The sequence below is a fragment of the Nerophis lumbriciformis genome, linkage group LG14 (genome assembly GCF_033978685.3).
Source record: "Nerophis lumbriciformis linkage group LG14, RoL_Nlum_v2.1, whole genome shotgun sequence".
NCBI lineage: Eukaryota > Metazoa > Chordata > Actinopteri > Syngnathiformes > Syngnathidae > Nerophis > Nerophis lumbriciformis.
Window position 1 is genome coordinate 35,020,750 of NC_084561.2, and position 23,003 is coordinate 35,043,752.

The 23,003-nt window shown below is 40.7% G+C and overlaps 1 protein-coding gene across 1 annotated transcript; it reads right to left on the reverse strand.

Moving 5' to 3' along the window:
• Positions 1-1,064: 1,064 nt before the first annotated feature.
• Positions 1,065-21,366, reverse strand: LOC133616760 (fetuin-B). Its single transcript, XM_061976348.2, has 7 exons — positions 21,039-21,366; positions 20,854-20,967; positions 20,685-20,763; positions 13,136-13,302; positions 12,934-13,047; positions 4,900-5,025; positions 1,065-1,587 (listed from the first exon to the last, which is right to left on the reverse strand). The coding sequence occupies exons 1-7, from the start codon at positions 21,234-21,236 to the stop codon at positions 1,390-1,392; spliced, it is 996 nt and encodes a 331-aa protein (XP_061832332.2). The 5' UTR covers positions 21,237-21,366; the 3' UTR covers positions 1,065-1,389.
• Between the last annotated feature and the right edge of the window lie 1,637 nt (positions 21,367-23,003).

Sequence of the window (23,003 nt, forward strand, 5' to 3'; positions counted from 1 at the left end):
GCAAAGTGGAAAAGTGTTGTGTGGTCAAGACGAGTCCACATTTCAAATTGTTTTTGGAAACTGTGGAAGTTGTGACCAAAGAGGAAAAGAACCATCCAGACTGTTATAGGTGCAAAGTTGAAAAGCCAGCATCTGTGATGGTAAGGGGGTGTATTTAGTGCCCAAGACATGGGTAACTTACACATCTGTGAAGGCACCATCAATGCTGAAAGGTACATACAGGTTTTGGAACAACATATGTCATACTTGCCAACCTTGAGACCTCCGATTTCGGGAGGTGGGGGAGTGGGGGGGCGTGGTCGGGGGGGGGGGGGGGGGGGGGGGGCGTGGTTAAGAGGGGAGGAGTATATTTACAGCTAATTCACCAAGTCAAGTATTTCATATATATATATATATATATATATATATATATATATATATATATATATATATATATATATATATATATATATATAAGGAATACTTGACTTTCAGTGAATTCTAGCTATGTATATATATATATATAAATATTTATTTTATTATATATATATAAATAAATAAGAGAAATACTTCAATTTCAGTGTTCATTTATTTACACATAACACTCATCTACTCATTGTTGAGTTAAGGGTTGAATTTTCCATCCTTGTTCTATTCTCTATCACTATTTTTCTAACCATGCTGAACACCCTCTCTGATGATGCATTCTGCTTCGTCTCCTTGTTGTGTGCGCAGTTGTGCACTGCACTCTCTAAAAGCCGTAGATGTTATTGTCACATATGCATGTACAGTAGATGGCAGTATTGTCCTGTTTAAGAGTGTCACAACATTGCTGTTTATGGCAGATGAACTGCTTTACGGTAGACAAAAACGTGACTGCTGTTGTTGTGTGTTGTGACCGCGCTGGGAGGACGTTAATGAAACTGCCTAACAATAAACCCACATAAGAAACCAAGAACTCGCCCTCGATCATTCTACAGTTATAACGTGATTGGGCAGGCACGCTGTTTATATTGTGGGAAAGCGGACGTGAAAACAGGCTGTCGACACGTCACTCAGGTCCGCCTAAATTTCGGGAGAAAATTAGTCCCGGGAGAGGCGCTGAATTTCGGGAGTCTCCCGGAAAATCCGGGAGGGTTGGCAAGTATGACATATGTTGCCATCACGACTTAAACCAATGTCACTAAAGCTTGGTTATATAGGTTATGGAATGTAAATCAAGTATCGGTTGCCGATTTTTTAATGCATTTTTCAAGTGATTTAAAGGCAGAATGGATTTTTACAAGTTAAAATGCCAAAAAAAAAAAAGCAAAAAACTTTTGTATTCCTGTCTCTCATAAGTATTGTGAACGATGGGCAAAATTCCCCTTTAAATAAAACATCTCAATCCAGTTGTATCATAGACTGTATTTAGAGCTTTAGTTTACTTAAACCCAGGTCGTGTCTACGGGAGCCAGGACAGAAATGAGCCAGCGGGGCTGATCTGGGAGATGCAGGCTGGTCTATCACAAACCCCAGGAGGGCCCTCGCCGTGGAAACACCTTGACTTGCGGCAGGTCTTGTCGAGTTAATTCGCTCACAGGGGATTAACTCTGTTTGGTTATGGTGCTGATGAGACAGAAAAACAAATGGACTTTTATCAGCCATTCAAATGGAAACAGTGATGAGAAGAAAAAAAAGTTCATTAAAATGTATAAAACCAAAACAAACTAAAGTAAACAATCTAAAACACACGCAAGCTGATATACTAAACTGAGATGAACCAAACATCTTATTTGCCTTCATGTATATGTTTGTCTCTTCAGCAATGTCATTGTCATGACTTGGTCCTGGGGTTTAGTTTTTCTAGAAGGCAAAGGAAAGTTGGCTCGGGCGAGACGGGAATGCGAGAACATATTTATTTAATTTTATCAAAAAAAAGTACAAACGAAAAGCGTGCACAGTGGCGGAGAAACAACTTGGCTATGAAAACAAATACTTGCACAAAGGCAGAAACTATGAACAACAAAAAAAACACTAACTGTGGCATTAATAAACAAAACTTACTTGGCATGGACAAAAGGATCAGCGTGAACGATGGACATGAAAAAAGTGTCAGAAATGTGCAGAGCATAAATGTGGGATGTCACCAGAAATACAAACTGAAAACAATGAACTTAAATACTACAGACATGATTAACGAAAACAGGTGCGTGACTCAAAACGTGAAACGGGTGCGTGACGTGACAGGTGAAAACTAATGGGTTGCTATGGTGACAAACAAGAGTGCACAATGAGTCCAAACGTGGAACAGGTGAAACTAATGGGTAATCATGGAAACAAGACAAGGGAGTGAAAAGCCAGAAACTAAAGAGTCCAATAACTAAACAAAACATGACTAAAACAAAACATGATCACACAGACATGACAGTCATTTTTATTACAAAACCCAAAACCAGTGAAGTTGGCACGTTGTGTAATTCGTAAATAAAAACGGAATACAATGATTTGCAAATCTTTTTCAACGTATATTCAATTGAATATAAGGATAATTATGTGATTTTTTTTTTTTTTTTTGCAAAAAATCATTAACTTAGAATTTAAAGGCAGCAACACAGTACAAAAAAGTTGGCACAGGGGCATTTTTACCACTGTGTTACATGGCCTTTCCTTTTAACAACACTCAGTAAACATTTGGGAACTGAGGAGACCAATTTTTGAAGCTTTTCAAGTGGAATTCGTTCCCATTCTTGCTTGATGTACAGCTTAAGTTGTTCAACAGTCCGGGGGTCTCCGTTGTGGTATTTTAGGCTTCATAATGCGCCACACATTTTCAATGGGAGACAGGTCTGGACTACAGGCAGGCCAGTCTAGTACCCGCACTCTTATACTACGAGCTTTGGCATTGTCTTGCTGAAATAAGCAGGGGCGTCCATGATAACGTTGCTTGGATGGCAACATATGTTGCTCCAAAACCTGTATGTACCTTTCAGCATTAATGGTTCCTTCACAGATGTGTAAGTTACCCATGTCTTGGGCACTAATACACCCCCATACCATCACAGATGCTTGCTTTTAAACTTTGCGCCTATAACAGTTCGGATGGTTCTTTTCCTCTTTGGTCCACAGGACACGACGTCCACAGTTTCCATCAGTCCATCTTGGATGAGCTTGGGCTCCGGCGAAGCTGGCGGCTTTGCATAGTAGAGTTTTAACTTGCAATTACAGATGTAGCGACCAACTGTAGTTACTGACAGCGGTATTCTGAAGCGTTCCTGAGACCATGTGGTGATATCCTTTACACACTGATGTCGCTTTTTGATGCTGTACCGCCTGAGAGATCGAAGGTCACGGGCATTCAATGTTAAGTGCAGTGATTTCTCCAGATTCTCTGAACCTTTTGATGATATTACGGACTGGAAATGGTGAAATCCCTAAATTACTTGCAATAGCTCGTTGAGAAATGTTGTTCTTAAACTGTTCAACAATTTGCTCACGCATTTGTTGACAAAGTGGTGACCCTCGCCCCATCCTTGTTTGTGAATGACTGAGCATTTCATGGAAGCTGCTTTTATACCCAATCATGGCACCCACCTGTTCCCAATTAGTCTGTTCACCTGTGGGATGTTCCAAATAAGTGTTTGATGAGCATTCCTCAACTTTCTGTGCCAACTTCACTTGTTTTGGGTTTTGTATTTTATAACTGCAGGATGGCTCAAGGGATTGATTAAAATAAATTCAATTGATCAATGTTTGTGTGGGGTTTCTAGATGTCGGTTCTGTTGTCTAGATCAGTGTTTTTCAACCTTTTATGAGCCAAGGCACATTTTTTGCGTTGAAAAAATCCAGAGGCACACCACCAGCAGAAATCATAAACTCAGTTGACAGTAAAAAGTAGTTGTCACAATTGTTGGATATGACTTTAAACCATAACCAAGCATGCATCACTTTAGCTCTTGTCTCAAAGTAGGTGTACTGTCACCACCTGTCACATCACCCCCTGACTTATTTGGACTTTTTTTTGCTGTTTTCCTGTGTGTAGTGTTTTAGTTCTTGTCTTGCGCTCCTATTTTGCTGGCTTTTTCTCTTTTTTTGGTATTTTCCTGTAGCAGTTTCATGTCTTCCTTTGAGCGATATTTCCCGCGTCTACTTTGTTTTAGCAATCAAGAATATTTCAGTTGTTTTTATCCTTTCTTTGTTGATTGTCATGTCATGTTCGGATGTACATTGTGGACGCCGTTTTTGTTCCACAGTAAGTCTTTGCTGTCGTCCAGCATTCTGTTTTTGTTTACTTTGTAGCCAGTTCAGTTTTAGTTTCGTTCTGCACAGCCTTCCCTAAGCTCCAATGCCTTTTCTTAAAGACACTCACCTTTTGTTTATTTTTGGTTTAAGCATAAGACACCTTTTTACCTACATCTACAAAGCAATTAGCTACCGGCTGCCACCTACTGATATGGAAGAGTATTACACGGTTACTCTGCCGAGCTCTAGACAGCACCGACACTCAACAACAACAACACATAATTTGCAGACTATAATTACTGGTTTGCAAAAAATATTTTTAACCCAAATATGTGAAATTAGATAATCTCCCACGGCACACCAGTGGCACAGTGGTTGAAAAACACTGGTCTAGATGGTGCTTCTATTTAGCCCAGAAAAGGTGGCAAAGATTATATTCATGTGCTGCATGTTCTACCACATAGCAAAACACCACATGTTGCCAGTAAATGCTAGTTTCTCTATGGGCAAATTATATAATTTTTTCACTTGTTATCAGTAGCATCTTGTCTTGCAAAACACACCCACTAATAATACCCACAATTGTATAGTTTGCACATGCTATTGAGCACTTGTTACCCAGGAACTTTTGTAGATCAGGCCCTGTATGATAAACCATGGACTGAGTGTACCAGTAAGTGTATGCATTGGGACAGTTACCTGAGGTTCAAAGATCTCACACTTGACATCCACAATCTTTCTTTTCTGGAAGTCCTTCCCAACAGTGAATCTGATCCCACCATCGTCCACATCCTCCGTGTGTGAGCTCCAACAGAAGCCTCGATGCTGGGAGAAAGAAAACAGACACAAATATGAATGTAAAGTCCATAATGTTTCACCCCAACGCTGTCCAAACCTTTTCCACTGAGGGCTGAGAACATTTTAAGGACTTTGACACAGTTTGTACATTAAACATGCTAAAATCAATCCAATGTATGTATGTATCAATACTAAGCATCAACATCTTAGCTTTGTCTTAGTAAGTGACAAAGCAAATGACTTTAATATCTATTAATACACACCCCTGCAGTAACCAATTTATCTACAATCTCAACATATCCGAACCCCTGTAGGTCCTTCCTCCACTCCACAAATGAATTAGGACATCACAAAAAAACTCTCAATATTTAATTTCAACTAGAGATGTCCGATAATGGCTTTTTTGCCGATATTCCGATATTGTCCAACTCTTAATTACCGATTCCGATATCAACCAATACCGTTATATACAGTCGTGGAATTAACACATTATTATGCCTAATTTTGTTGTGATGCCCCGCTGGATGCATTAAACAATGTAACAAGGTTTTCAAAAATAAATCAACTCAAGTTATGGAAAAAAATGCCAACATGGCACTGCCATATTTATTATTGAAGTCATAAAGTGCATTTTTTTTTTTTAACATGCCTCAAAACAGCAGCTTGGAATTTGGGACATGCTCTCCCTGAGAGAGCATGAGGAGGTTGAGGTGGGCGGGGTTGGGGGGGGGGGGGAGTAGAGGGTAGCGGGGGTGTATATTATAGTGTCCCGGAAGAGTTAGTGCTGCAAGGGGTTCTGGGTATTTGTTCTGTTGTGTTTATATTGTGTTTGTCATTCTTGTTTGGGGCCCTGCGATGAGGTGGCGACTTGTCCAGGGTGTACCCTGCCTTCCGCCCGATTGTAGCTGAGATTGGCTCCAGCGCCCCCCGCGACCCCGAAGGGAATAAGCGGTAGAAAATGGATGGATGGATGGATTCTTGTTTGGTGTGGGTTCACAGTGTGGCGCATATTTGTAACAGTGTTAAAGTGGTTTATACGGCCACCCTCAGTGTGACCTGTGTGGCTGTTGACCAAGTATGCATTGCATTCACTTATGTGTGTGAAAAGCCGTAGATATTATGTGACTGGGCAGGCACGCAAAGGCACTTTAAGGTTTATTGGCGCTCTGTACTTCTCCTTACGTCCGTGTACACAGCGGCGTTTTAAAAAGTCATACATCTTACTTTTTGGAACCGATACCGATCATTTCCAATATTACATTTTAAAGCATTTATCGGCCGATAATATCGGCAGTCCGATATTATCGGACATCTCTAATTTCAACCTTTATTTATTCATTCAGGGCCAGGTGAGAGCCAGCTGTTTTTGCCAAAGATGCCTTTATCACAACCAAAAAAGCCTGCCTGAGATCGGTTGGTCGCCAGTTCAAACCCTGGCCGAGTCATACCAAAGTCCATAAAAATGGGACCCGTTACCTCCCTTTGGCACTCAGCATCAAGGGTTGGAATTGGGGGTTAAATCACCAAAATGATTCCCGAGCGCGACCACCGCTGCTACTCACTGTTCCCCTCACCTCCCAGGGGGAGGAACAAGAGGATGGGTCAAATGCAAAAGGGTAATTTCACCACACTTAGTGTGTGTGTGACTATCAGTGGTACTTTAACTTTAACTAAATGATCAAAAACGACATGTGTGCAAATGTAAACATTGAACAAAAATTATTAAAACTAATAGTTTAAATGAACATTCGCAAAACTGAATTGGCCCTAGTGTGTGAATGTTGTCTGTCTATCTGTGTTGGCCATGTGATGAGGTGGGGACTTGTCCAGGGTCTACCCCGCCTTTCGCCCGAGTCCCACCCGCGACCCCAAAAGGGGCAATCGGTAGAAAATAGATGGATGGAGTTACATGAACCTATACATCCAGAATGCATAAAGTTCATGATAAAATATTTTAAATTGTTGTTATTATTATTATTAGTACCGTATTTTTTGGACCATAGGGCGCACCGGATTAAAAGGCGCACTGCCGATGAGCGGGTCAAGTCTATTTTCATACAAAAAGTGCACCAGATTATAAGGCGCATTAAAGGGGTCATATTATTATTATTTTTTTCTAAATTTAAAATACTTCCTTGTGGTCTAAATAACATGTAATGGTGGCTCTTTGGTGAAAATGTTGCATAGATTATGTTTTACAGATCATCTTCAAGTTCGTTCCCCCGGGATGCAGACGGACCACTCCGGACAAGGTGTGCAGGTAGGAACATGATTTAATCTTCAAAATTAAACACGTACCAAAAACACGAAACAAGCAGGAGGAAAAGCGTGCCGATCGCACGGGAAGCTAAGGCTACCACTTAGCACAGGAAGCATAGACTCGGAGACAAGAAATACTAACATAACAGGTTGCGTCTAACAAGCAATGAAGCCAGACTGAGCGTGGCGAGCAAGGTGAATAAATAGCTCTCTGATTAGTGGTTGACAGCAGCTGAGCGTGCCGACCACTAACCAGAGGCAGGTGAACCCAATTAATCCCCATGGAAACTAAAACAAACCCAGAGGAGCACAAACAGGAACTAAGGGAGTTCCAAAACTAACAGAACATAACAAAACATGATCCGGGCCACGGATCATGACAATCAGCAGGTACCGGAAGGTAAGAAAAGTTGGTTTTGCGTAATATTGCGAAACAAAACGGCAGGTAATGTCTGCGAATAGGTGCCATTTTGTGGTACTTATACACACACCATAATACAAACCCCGTTTCCATATGAGTTGGGAAATTGTGTTAGATGTAAATATAAACGGAATACAATGATTTTCAAATCCTTTTCAACCCATATTCAATTTGATGCACTACAAAGACAAGATATTTGATGTTCAAACTCATAAACTGTATTTATTTTTTTGCAAATAATAATTAATTTACAATTTCATGGCTGTGACACGTGCCAAAGTAGTTGGGAAAGGGCATGTTCACCACTGTGTTACATGGCCTTTCCTTTTAACAACACTCAGTAAACGTTTGGGAACTGAGGAGACACATTTTTTAAGCTTCTCAGGTGGAATTATTTCCCATCCTTGCTTGATGTACAGCTTAAGTTGTTCAACAGTCCGAGGGTTTCCGTTGTGGTATTTTAGGCTTCATAATGCGCCACACATTTTCAATGGTAGACACGTCTGGACTACAGGCAGGCCAGTCTAGTACCCGCACTCTTTTACTATGAAGCCACGTTGATGTAACACGTGGCTTGGCATTGTCTTGCTGAAATAAGCAGTGGCGTCCATGGTAACTTTGCTTGGATGGCAACATATGTTGCTCCAAAACCTGTATGTACCATTCAGCATTAATGGCGCCTTCACAGATGTGTAAGTTACCCATGTCTTGGGCACTAATACACCCCCATACCATCACAGATGCTGGCTTTTACACTTTGCGCCTATAACAATCCGGATGGTTCTCTTCCTCTTTGGTCTGGAGGACACGACGTCCACAGTGTCACACCGCGGTGAGGGAAGTCTTGTCTTGGTTTTTTCTGTCTTGTGATTTACATGTTTTATTTTGAAAAGCAACTCCTCTTGTTTCAGATCACGGGTCCTTCCTCTTGTGTCACCAGTCTGACGTCATTCCTGACCCTTGATTGTTTCCACCTGTTTCCCATTACCCTCATGTTCTATATAAGCCAATGCCTCCCCTTGTTCTGTGCCAGATTGTCTCGAGCTTTCGTGCCTGTCTTGCGTTCCATGTTCATGTTCATATCCATGCCTTGCCTTGTCCCACGTCTACGTCCTTGCTTCCCGAATATCCCACGCTGTAATTTTGAATTAACTTTTTTCCTCCGTCAGAGCGACTTTTGTTATTCTACCTTTTTCTACCACAGTGGTGAGTTATAATTTTTCCTTAAAGATTTTTTCCTCAAAGTTTTTTGAGTGAATTTTTGTTTATATTGATTAGAGTAGTTAAGTTTTATAGTCTTTATTTTCTTCCTCCTGTTGGAGCGTTTTTTGTTAAAGTTTTTTGATAACAGATACGGTGCTAATTATATTGTCCTTATTTTTGTATTTCCTCCTTTTTGGAGTGATTTTCGGTTTTTCCCTTTTGGAACATTTTGTCGATAGCTATTTTTGTATTTCATAGTATTTGAATTTACTCGGCTCTGGAGGCTTAAAGAGTTTTTTCAAAATAAAAGCTTTATTTGGAATCACCTCTCTGCATCTGAGTCCCTTCCTTCGTCCAAGCCTGACACACAGTTTCCAAAAACAATTTGAAATGTGGACTCGTCAGACCACAGAACACTTTTCCACTTTGTATCAGTCCATCTTAGATGAGCTCAGGCCCAGCGAAGCCGACGGCGTTTCTGGGTGTTGTTGATAAACGGTTTTCGCTTTCCATAGGAGAGTTTTAACTTGCACTTACAGATGTAGCGACCAACTGTAGTTACTGACAGTGGGTTCTGAAGTGTTCCTGAGCCCATGTGGTGATATCCTTTACACACAGATGTCGCTTGTTGATGCGGTACAGCCTGAGGGATCAAAGGTCACGGGCTTAGCTGTTTACGTGCAGTGATTTCTCCCAATTCTCTGAACCGTTTGATGATATTAAGGACCATAGATGGTTAAATCCCTAAATTCCTTGCAATAGCTGGTTGAGAAAGGTTTTTCTTAAACTGTTCAACAATTTGCTCACGCATTTGTTGACAAAGTGGTGACCCTCGCCCCATCCTTGTTTGTGAATGACTGAGCATTTCATGGAATCTACTTTTATACCCAATCATGGCACCCACCTGTTCCCAATTTGCCTGTTCACCTGTGGGATGTTCCAAATAAGTGTTTGATGAGCATTCCTCAACTTTATCAGTATTTATTGCCACCTTTCCCAACTTCTTTGTCACGTGTTGCTGGCATCAAATTCTAAAGTTAATGATTATTTGCAAAAAAAAAAATCTTTATCAGTTTGAACATCAAATATGTTGTCTTTGTAGCATATTCAACTGAATATGGGTTGAAAATGATTCGCAAATCATTGTATTCCGTTTATATTTACATCTAACACAATTTCCCAACTCATATGGAAACGGGGTTTGTAATACTCGTATGTTTAATGCGCCGACAATCCATCAAGCGGTCGTACTAAAAACATTTTGAGAGATTTTTGAGTGCTGTGTGTAATGTTCTATATTCTCAAAGGAACATTTAAAGTTTTGGTGTTGTTTACTGGCGTATCTCTTATGTCTGACTGCCATCTACTTGTCACACTTATCATTACATTATGTACCAAACAAAATAGCTTCGATGTCGGTAAGCACAACCAGAATCACGCCGTACATTAGGCGCACCGGTTTATAAGGCGCACTGTCCATTTTTGAGAAAATTAAAGAATTTTAAGTGCGCCTTAGAGTCCGAAAAATACGGTATTATAAAGGAATTAAAGCATCCAATTGGAATCCCCAATTTTTATTTTGTAATTCAAAGGATCTATTTGCAATTTGCTCAAAGTTCCATCTTTTAAAACAAAAAAATATATAGAAAACGTCACCGACTAGCTTATGTTATCATTAGTGGCTTAAACGATCATATTTAAAATTAAAATGTCACAATTACTAATTATATTGGAAAAAAAATAGCTTGTCAGCCCGAATAAAACGGCTGGCATTCATAGCCGTCACTCACGGCGTTGTCATGCACACGCACGTGCCCATAGGGTGTGTGCACGTACACGAAAGCAGTCTCAAGAGAAGCGGCAAACAATTTGCCGTCATGGCTGACAACCATTCTGCCAGTACACACTGAGAGACCGAGAAAAAAAATTAAATAGAAAAAAAAGCAATTCGACAAAGCAAAGGAAGGCAAGAATAAATATTGGGGATAGTAAAAGGATTTGAAAACGGATGCATTGTGCAAACCTTTGAGTAAAATCATCCATCCATCCATTTTCTACCGCTTGTCCCTTTTGGGGTCGCGGGGGGGGTGCTGGAGCCTATCTCAGCTGCATTCGGGCGGAAGGCGGGGTACACCCTGGACAAGTCGCCACCTCATCACAGGGCAGACAGATAGACAGACAACATTCACACTCACATTCACACACTAGGGCCAATTTAGTGTTGCCAATCAACTTATCCCCAGGTGCATGTCTTTGGAGGTGGGAGGAAGCCGGAGTACCCGGAGGGAACCCACGCAGGGAGAACATGCAAAACAGATTACAATGATTTGCAAATCCTTTTCAACCCATATTCAATTGAATGCACTACAAAGACAAGATATTTGATGTTCAAACTCATAAACTTTATTTATTTTTTTGCAAATAATAATTAACTTAGAATTTCATGGCTGCAACACGTGCCAAAGTAGTTGGGAAGGAGCATGTTCACCACTGTGTTACATCCCCTTTTCTTTTAACAACACTCAATAAACGATTGGAACCTTGGAAACTAATTGTTGAAGCTTTGAAAGTGGAATTCTTTCCCCTTCTTGTTTTATGTAGAGCTTCAGTCGTTCAACAGTCCGGGGTCTCCGCTGTCGTATTTTACGCTACATAATGCGCCACACATTTTCGATGGGAGACAGGTCTGGACTGCAGGCGGGCCAGGAAAGTACCCGCACTCTTTTTTTACAAAGCCACGCTGTTGTAATTTGTGCTGAATGTGGCTTGGCATTGTCCATGAAAAAGACGGCGCTTAGATGTTATGTTCCTAAACCTGTATGTACCTTTCAGCATTAATGGTGCCTTCACAGATGTGTAAGTTACTCTTGCCTTGGGCACTAATGCACCCCCATACCATCACAGATGCTGGCTTTGGAACTTTGCGTCGATAACAGTCTGGATGGTTCGCTTCCCCTTTGGTCCGGATGACACGATGTTGAATATTTCCAAAAACAATTTGAAATGTGGACTCGTCTTGACCATAGAACACTTTTCCACTTTGCATCAGTCCATCTTAGATGATCTCGGGCCCAGAGAAGCCGGCGGCGTTTCTGGATGTTGTTGATAAATGGCTTTCGCTTTGCATAGTAGAGCTTTAACTTGCACTTACAGATGTAGCGACCAACTGTATTTAGTGACAGTGGTTTTCTGAAGTGTTCCTGAGCCCATGTGGTGATATCCTTTAGAGATTGATGTCAGTTTTTGATACACTGAGGGATCGAAGGTCACGGTCATTCAATGCCGCTTACGTGGAGTGATTTCTCCAGATTCTCTGAACCTTTTGATGATATTATGGACCGTAGATGTTGAAATCCCTAAATTTCTTGCAATTGCACTTTGAGAAACGTTGTTCTTAAACTGTTTGACTATTTGCTCACGCAGTTGTGGACAAAGGGGTGTACCTCGCCCCATCCTTTCTTGTGAAAGACTGAGCATTTTTTGGGAAGCTGTTTTTATACCCAATCATGGCACCCACCTGTTCCCAATTAGCCTGCACACCCGTGGGATGTTCCAAATAAGTGTTTGATGAGCATTCCTCAACTTTATCAGTATTTATTGCCACCTTTCCCAACTTCTTTGTCACGTGTTGCTGGCGTCAGATTCTAAAGTTAATGATTATTTGCAAAAAAAAAAAAATGTTTATCAGTTTGAACATCAAATATGTTGTCTTTGTAGCATATTCAACTGAATATGGGTTGAAAAGGATTTGCAAATCATTGTATTCCGTTTATATTTACATCTAACACAATTTCCCAATTCATATGGAAACGGGGTTTGTATATATATCTTGCCTTGGTTCATGGCTGAGACTATAACTCTTGGGCTCGAAAGGTTCTGCTAAATGTGTTTAAAAGACAACTTGTCATCAGTCCAGATGTCCAATGTTAAAGTAGCGTCATTACTGACTGTATTGAGTTGTAACCACCGCTAATAGTTTGATCTATAATCATAAAATATCAATGCATTAATGTGAAAACACTTTATAAAACACACTTATGTGTTGTACTTACGGCAAACTGACGGTCCATTGGTGGGCAATTGTCTACTTCACCGACTTCAGTTTTTTTGGAGCAACACGTCTTTATGATGGTGAACTCGACAAAGTAGGATGGACCCACAACCCACTAACAAAAAGACATACACCTGATGAAACAGTTCAGACCTCCCCAAATTCTGCACACATTTTCACCGAAATGACTTCAGTTGTTCAACCTGCAAACTGGCTCTTGTGATATTCTCCAGCTTAAAGTGGTGATCAGAGTGGTTCTCTTCATTGAACCTCAGCAGAGAGAGACGTGCTATGTCCTTGATGACTGGCTCGCTCACATTCTCGGCCATCGGGCAGTCTGGACACGCATCCAACACTTCAGTGGCTGGAACTAAACACAAATATCAAGAGGTCAGAAGTCATCTGCAGACATATCAGTTTTGTTTAAGCCCAGACAGAACAACCATCTTCAGTTGGCCATCAAAATAGAGAAAAAGAAGAAGCTAGTACTCCAAAATACAGTTCAGCAGGTACCAGAAAGTAAAAAAAGGCCAGATAATGTCTGCAAATAGTTTCCATTTTGCAGTCCTTATCAGGTTCATGGCTGGTGAGGCACTGACTTCATCACAGTCAGATTTACAAACATATGAACCCTAAAGAGTATCTTATTCACCATTTGATTGGCAGCAGTTAACGGGTTATGTTTAAAAGCTCATACCAGCATTCTTCCCTGCTTGGCACTCAGCATCAACGGTTGGAATTGGGGGTTAAATCACCAAAAATTATTCCCGGGCGTGGCGCCGCTGCTGCCCACTGCTCCCCTCACCTCCCAGGGGGTGATCAAGGGGATGGGTCAAATGCAGAGGACAAATTTCATTACACCTAGTGTGTGTGTGACAATCATTGGTACTTTAACTTAACTTTAACTTTACACATACAAACTGTAGCACACAAAAAAGCACATTTAATAAAAAAAACGTTATTATGGTCTTACCTTTACTTATAAATGAAGTCCATGCCGCAACTAAAGCCCTCACTTAAACTTTCCACGTGCAAGATGGAATCTATTTAAAAAAGTGTAACCGAGAGTTTATAAATGTCGCCTATACTGTATGAAACTACAAAATAACAAACACGGAGGCTCCAGTTTACACGAGGACCACTTTATTTACCTTCTTTCAAAAACCTCCGCTCCACTCAGTGTCATCACTTCCGCTCTTAGCGCCTTCAAAATAAGAGCTCAAGGCATATACTGTATAACAGCGCATAACAGGAACTTAACATCACAAAGAGGAAAGCCCATGAAAATAGGTTACAAAAGTTATTTAATAAGAAGCCAAAAAGTGCAAAAACAATAATGTTCGTGTTGGAGGAGTTGTGAATTAGATACACCTGCAGTCTGCAGGTGTACATAATGTTGTGGCCCTGCAGTCATTCACAACTCCTCCAACACGAACATTATTGTTTTTGCACTTTTTGGCTTCTTATGAAATAACTTTTTTGAATAGATTCAATCTTGCACGTAGAAAGCTTAATTGTGGGCTTTAGTTGATATAACAATTCTACGGCGGGGGTGCAGGAGGCGGGATTACTGGAGCCTCAGCCAGTGCGTCTTTTGCAGCAGTTTTATGATTGCTCAGCACAAGAATTACGTTACACACATACAGTTGTTGACAAAATACACTGTACATTAAATACCTCAGCTAACTAAACTATGGAAATGTATAATATAGTTCATATAGCAATACAGTCTCACTGCAACAGCAGGCCAGCAGTTAGCCGAGTCCGCAATCCATGTTGAGGCACTGAGTGACGTGCCTCAACTGGCTGCTGTTCACCGCACCGTCCGTCTCTTCTAGGTATTTGAATGGCAAATGTGCAAATTCAGCGATTTTGAATAAAAATAATCTAAAACTGGTGAAGTTAAATGGAAAATAACTTTATAGTATAATCACTGGATACATATAACAATTTAATTAATTTTTTTACTTTTTACATTTTTTTTCTTTCCATGATGGCAGGTGAGACTGCACGTCACTGGTCCTTATACACGCACCATAATAATACTCGTGTGTTTAATGCGCCTACAATCCATCAAATGGTCGTACTAAAAAACATTTTGACAGATTTTTGAGTTGAGTATTGTTCTATATTCTCAATGGAACATGTAAAGTTTTGGTGTTGTTTACTGGCGTATCTCTTATGTGTGACTGCCATCTACTGGTCACACTTATCATTACACCATGTACCAAATATAAAAGCGTTGTGTAAATGGGAAATAAAAACAGAATACAATGATTTGCAAATTCTTTTCAACTTATATTCAATTGAATAGACTGCCAAGACAAGATATTTAATGTTCGAACTGTTACATGTGTAAGTGCAAGTTAACCTGCTCAGTGGCCTTGTGGTTAGAGTGTCCACCATGCGACTGGAATGCCGTGAATTCAAACCTCGGCCGAGTCCAAAGATTATAAAAATGGGAACCATTTTTGGGACGGTATAGCTCGGTTAGTAGAGCGACCGTGCCAGCAACTTGAGGGTTGCAGGTTCGAACCCCGCTTCCGCCATCCTAGTCACTGCCGTTGTGTCCTTGGGCAAGACACTTTACCCACCTGCTCCCAGTGCCACCCACACTGGTTTAAATGTAACTTAGATATTGGGTTTCACAATGTAAAGCGCTTTGAGTCACTTGAGAAAAAGTGCTATATAAATGTAATTTACTTCACTTCACTTCACTTCATTATCTCCCTGCTTGGCACTCAGCATCAAGGGTTGGAATTGACGGTTAAATCACCAAAATGATTCCCGAGCACGCCCACCGCTGCTGCTCACTGCTCCCCTCACTTCCCAGGGGGTGAACATGGGGATGGGTCAAATGCAGAGGAAATTTTCACCACATCTAGTGTGTGTGTGACTATCTTTGGGACTTTAACTTAAAACTCTGTTATGCAAAGTCAAAGCCATTTATCAACAACACCCAGAAACGCCGTCGGCTTTGCTGAGCCCGAGGAGCTCATCTAAGATGGACTGATGCAAAGTGTAAAAGTGTTCTGTGGTCTGACGAGTCCACATTTCAAATAATTTTTGGAAACTGTGGACGTCGTGTCCTCCGGACCAAAGAGGAAAAGAACCATCCGGATTGTTATAGGCGCAAAGTTCAAAAGCCAGCATCTGTGATGGTATGGGGGTGTATTAGTGCCCAAGGCATGGGTAACTTACACATCTGTGAAGACACCATTAATGCTGAAAGGTACATACAGGTTTTGGAGCAACATATGTTGCCATCCAAGCTACGTTATCAAGGACGCCCCTGCTTATTTCAGCAAGACAATGTCAAGCCACGTGTTACAACAGCGTGGCTTCATAGTAAAATACTTCGGGTACTAGACTGGCCTGCCTGTAGCCAAGACCTGTCTCTCATTAGTAATGTGTGAGTTTTAAATACCACAACAGAGACCCCGGACTGTTGAACAACTTAAGCTGTACATCAAGCAAGAATAGGAAATAATTCCACATGAAAAGCTTCAAAAATTGGTCTCCTCAGTTCCCAAACGTTTACTGAGTGTTGTTAAAAGGAAAGGCCATGTAACACAGTGGTAAAAATGCCCCTGTGCCAACTTTTTTGCAATGTGTTGCTGCCATTTAAATTCTAAGTTAATGATTTTTTGCAACAAAAAAAAAATAAGTTTCTCCGTTTGAACATTAAATATTTTGTCTTTGCAGTCTATTCAATTGAATATAAGTTGAAAAGGATTTGCAAATCATTGTATTCTGTTTTTATTTACCATTTAGACAACGTGCCAACTTCACTGGTTTTGGGTATTGTACATTTTCAACAATTGATTTTTTGGGGAAAAAATATAAAAATGAACAGAATAAAATGAAAATATTTTCTTATATAGAAATCATTCCTGCTCAACCTAACTGAATAAAAATAAACATCTTTAACAGACATCTATCTGTCACGTGGGGGTCGCATGTTTATGCCGGGGTCGTTCTCCCAGGATGCAGACGGACTTCTCCGGACGAAGCGTGCAGGTAGGAATATGATTTATAACAATAAATCATACACACTACAAAAAGACAGGAAACAAACAGAAGGAAAGCGTGTCTATACGACAACAACTTAGCACAGGAATCATTAACTAGGAAACAGGAATAACTAAACGTAACAGTTGCATACAGCAAACGACCAAGCCAAACCGAGTGTGGCGCACAACGTGGATAAATAGATCTCTGATTAGTGCCCGGCAGCAGGTGAGCATCCAGGACACTAATCAGAGGCAGCTGAAACCAATCAGCACCCATGGTAACTAAAACAAACCCAGGGGTGAAAAAAACAGGAACTAAGGGAGTCCAAAACTAAACAGAACATGACTAAACAAAACATGATCCGGGCCATGGATCATGACACTATCCTACTTAGCAGTATACATTCTGTGTGCAGCTTCATGATAGAGCAGGTCTCCAACTTTTATCACTATTACTTTGAGAAAAACAAAAAGGAGAGGTGAACTATTTGTTTTTTATTAATATGACTGGTGAAGTTTCAATCAAAGCATATGGTCTCTATGGAATATTGCGATGCTTTGTCAATAAGTAGAAGCATTATGTCAACATTTAATACTTATACAAAAACCTGAGAGTTAAATCATATATTTTTTAATCCTTTTGTGAGTTACTCTATTACGAGCTAGAACCCCTTGTCATGTCTGTGTGATCATGTTTTGTTTTAGTCATGTTCGGTTTTGTTTTTGGACTTTTTGTGCACTTTTGTTTGTTTTGTCACCATAACTACAAAAAAAAGAAACAAACAAAAGGCGCGCACAAGGGCGGAAGTACAAAACTTGACTTTAAACACAAAACTTGCACAACGGCAGAAACTATGAACAATGAAACAAAACTTGCAAACTATGGCATGAATAAAGAAAACTTACTTGGACGAGAAAACGGCATGGAAAAGCGCAGCAAGGGTCATAAAGGGTGTGTGGAGCGTATGAATGCGGGATGTCGCCAGAAAGACAAACTGAAAACAATGAACTTAAATACTACAGACATGATTAGTGAAAACAGGTGCGTGACTCAAAACGTGAAACAGGTGCGTGACGTGACAGGTGAAAACTAATGGTGGCTATGGTGACAAAACAAACAAAAGTGCACAAAAAGTCCAAAAACAAAACCGAACATGACTAAAACAAAACATGATCACACAGACATGACACCCCTCTAATGTCACTATCATAAACATATTTGCCAACCCTCCCGATTTTCCCGGGAGACTCCCGAATTTCAGTGCCCCTCCCGAAAATCTCCCGGGGAAACCATTCTCCCGAATTTCTCCCGATTTCCACCCTGACAACAATATTGGGGGCGTGCCTTAAAGGCACTGCCTTTAGCGTCCTCTACAACCTGTCGTCACGTCCGCTTTTCCTCCATACAGTCACATAACATATGCGGCTTTTACACACACATAAGTGAATGCAAGGCATACTTGATCAACAGCCATACAGGTCACACTGAGGGTGACCGTATAAACAACTTCAACACTGTTACAAATATGCACCACACTGTGAACCCACACCAAACAAGAATGACAAACACATTTCGGGAGAACATCCGCACTGTAACACAACAGAACAAATACCCAGAACTCTTCCGGGACGCTACAATATACACCCCCGCTACCACCAACCCCCTCCCCATCTCCCGAATTCGGAGGTCTCAAGGTTGGCAAGTATGATCATAAAGTGTAGTGTCACTATCATTAAGGTGGTCACACCATGTTTATGTTTAACAATTTAGATACACAACTAAGGGCCTGATGTACTCAGGTGTAAACAGTGCAATTCTATAAAAGCGTGTGATCTACTAACACTGCATGTACAAGTGGTGCAGACCGCCTCGTTTAAATGAGGGTTTTGCGTGTACTACACGGAGACACTGGATTATTTACTGCACATTCATTTAATCATACTCCTCTGTGGCGCGAGCTATGTTGTTAAACTTGCAGGAGACATCTACCACTTTTTATGGGCATTCCAAACAGTCCAAAGTGCATCCACATTTTTTTTTTTTCACCCCTGAAGGTGCGCTCATGGAATAGAGGCTGCACCTAATAGTCCCACGAAAAAATGCATACTTCAAAAACGTTTTTCATATACAAAACCCAAAACCAGTGAAGTTGGCACGTTGTTTAAATGGTAAATAAAAACAGAATACAATGATTTGCAAATCCTTTTCAACCTATATTCTATTGAATAGACTGCAAAGACAAGATATTTAATGTTTGAACTGAAAAACTAAATTTTTTTTTGCAAATAATCATTAACTTAGAATTTAATGGCAGCAACACATTGCAAAAAGGTTGGCACAGGGGCATTTTACCACTGTGTTACATGGCCTTTCCTTTTAACAACACTCAGTAAACGTTTGGGAACTAAGGAGACACATTTTTGGAGCTTTTCAGGTGGAATTATTTCCCATTCTTGCTTGATGTACAGCTTAAGTTGTTCAACAGTCCGTGGTCTCTGTTGTGGTATTTTAGGCTTCATAATGCGGCACATATTTTCAATGGGAGACAGGTCTGGACTACAGGCAGGCCAGTCTAGTACTTGCACTCTTTTACTACGAAGCCACGCTGTTGTAACACGTGGCTTGGCATTGTCTTGCTGAAATAAGGAGGGGCGTCCATGAAAAAGACCTTGCTTGGATGGCAACATATGTTGCTCCAAAACCTGTATGTACTTTTCAGCATTAATGGCGCCTTCACAGATGTGTAAGTTACCCATGTCTTGGCCACTAATACACCCCCATACCATCACAGATGCTGGCTTTTCAACTTTGCGCTTAGAACAATCCGGGTGGTTCTTTTCCTCTTTGGTCCGGAGGACACGACGTCCACAGTTTCCAAAAACAATTTGAAATGTGGACTCGTCAGACCACAGAACACTCTTCCACTTTGTATCAGTCCATCTTAGATGAGCTCAGGACCAGAGAAGCCGACGGAGTTTCCGGGTGTTGTTGATAAACGGTTTTCGCCTTGCATAGTAGAGTTTTAACTTGCACTTGCAGATGTAGCGACCAACTGTAGTTACTGACAGTGGGTTTCTGAAGTGTTCCTGAGCCCATGTGGTGATATCCTTTACACACTGATGTCGCTTGTTGATGCAGTACAGCCTGAGGGATCGAAGGTCACGGGCTTAGCTGCTTACGTGCAGTGATTTCTCCAGATTCTCTGAACCCTTTGGTGATATTACGGACCGTAGATGGTGAAATCCCTAAATTCCTTGCAATAGCTGGTTGAGAAAGGTTTTTCTTAAACTGTTCAACAATTTGCTCACGCATTTGTTGACAAAGTGGTGACCCTCGCCTCATCCTTGTTTGTGAATGACTGAGCATTTCATGGAATCTTCTTTTATACCCAATCATGGCACCCACCTGTTCCCAATTTGCCTGTTCACCTGTGGGATGTTCCAAATAAGTGTTTGATGAGCATTCCTCAACTTTATCAGTATTTATTGCCACCTTTCCCAACTTCTTTGTCACGTGTTGCTGGCATCAAATTCTAAAATTAATGAATATATGCAAAAAAATATATATGTTTATCAGTTTGAACATCAAATATGTTGTCTTTGTAACATATTCTACTGAATATGGGTTGAAAATGATTTGCAAATCATTGTATTCCGTTTATATTTACATCTAACACAATTTCCCAACTCATATGGAAACGGGGTTTGTACATGCAAAGAGCCTAATGCTACACAGTACCTTCACGAAGTGCACAGGAGTAACTTTGAAGTCTGACTTGTGTGTCAACATAAACCGACACTTGACACTCTCCGTATACCTACGGAAAAAAAGGCAACGCATGTAAATATTAAATCAGTCTGAAGGTGAAACGGAAAAATCAAATATCAGTTATTTTTCATGAACTCACAGGAACAGAACCAAGTCTTCGAATGTCACATTGTTTCCATGGTTTCCTGCTGACGACGTGACATTCGGTCTCAATGACATCAATGTTGAGTTTATAGAGACGCTCCCCTTTGTTCTGGTCTCACACACAACACACCAGTCATCGTCCGTTGACATGATATCGTGAATATGCAAGTATCTGCTCACCTTTTCAGGGGTGTGTGAGAAATCATACAGTCTGTTGAAGCCTAGGATGTATCCTTGGGTCCGATCCTGATTCATCTGATCCACGGCCTCCTCTGTAACCCTCACGACTTCTGGACTGTCGCAGCCGGACTGATTATCTCCGGCTCTGCCCCCGTGTGGCAGCACAACCAGGTACAGCAACAACAAGTACATGCTCATCTTCAAAACACACAGGAAAATCACTATACTGCTAAATATATCAGCATTTATTGTTGGCTTGGCTCTACACCCTTTTTAAGACCCATAAACCTGTTTTTTAGGCACTTAGGTGCAAGGTAGACTCTGGACTTTTCCCTCTCTGTAGGGTGAGTAAGAGGGTGAGTAAACAGGAACTATCTGATGCTCGATGGACCAAAATGTCAGGGTCAGAGTTCACACTACTGGAGTCTGGTGTTTTAATGCCTTTGTGCAACCCCTAGACCAGTGATTTTCAACCACTGTGCCCCGGCTCACTATGTCTGGCGTGCCGTGGGAAATTATGCAACTTCATCTAATTGGTCCCAAAAATATTTTTTTCAACATTTACTTAGCAGCGCTTTGGTTTGCTTTCCTCTATTGTTCAATACTACCGTAGTATTGATATTTTTAGTTTATTCTATTGACCAATAATACTGTGGTATTGATATTTTTAGTTTATTTAGCCATTCTTATGCTTAAAATGTTTAATATAGGACCAAATTACAAAAAAACACTGAAGCTATATCATCCCGACAAGCCTGTTTCACAGGTTTCCCCTGATCTAACGTATATTCTGCTCTACCCCGGTATTGAGCACTGTATAAACTGTCATGTCTGTGTGACCATGTTTTGTATTAGTCATGTTTTGTTTTGTTTAGTTATTGGACTCTTTAGTTTCTGGCTTTTCACTCCCTTGTCTTGTTTCCATGGTTACCCATTAGTTTCACCTGTTCCACGTTTGGACTCATTGTGCACTCTTGTTTGTCACCATAGCAACCCATTAGTTTTCACCTGTCACGTCACGCACCTGTTTCACATTTTGAGTCACGCACCTGTTTTCGTTAATCATGTCTGTAGTATTTAAGTTCATTGTTTTCAGTTTGTCTTTCTGGCGACATCCCACAATTATGCTCTGCACATTCCTGACACTTGATTTCATGTCCATTGTTCATGCTGCTCCTTTAGTCTATGCCAAGTAAGTTTTTGTTTATTAATGCTACAGTTAGTGTTTTTTGTTGTTCATAGTTTCTGCCTTTGTGCAAGTTTTGTGTTTATAGTCAAGTTTTGTACTTTTTGTTTGCATCCTTTTTTTGTAGTTATAGTGTTTAAATAAATCATGTACTCCCCTTCACGCCACGTATGGTCCAAATCTTTTGCACCTCGGGAGAACAAACCACGCCACAGTCCCAGTCGTGACAATAAACCACAGAAACCTCGACATTTGTACAACCCCTAGAACAGTGTTTTTCAACCACTGTGTCCCGGCACACTATGTCTGGTGTGCCGTGGGAAATTATGCAACTTCACCTAATCGGTCCCAAAAATATTTTTTTCATCATTTACTTAGCAGCGCTTTGGTTTGCTTTCCTCTATTGTTCAATACTACCGTAGTATTGATATTTTTAGTTTATTCTATTGACCAATAATACTGTAGTATTGGTATTTGTAGTTTATTTAGCCATTCTTATGCTTAAAATGTTTAATATAGGACCAAATTACAAAAAAACACACAGGCTATATCATCCCGACAGGTCTGTTTCACAGGTTTCCCCTGATCTAACGTATATTCCGCTCTACCCCGGTATTGAGCACTGTATAAACCACAGAAACCTCGACATTTGTACAACCCCTAGACCAGTGTTTTTCAACCCGGCTCACTATGTCTGGTGTGCCGTGGGAAATTATGCAACTTCACCTAATTGGTCCCAAATATATTATTTTCAACATTTACTTAGCAGGGCTTTGGTT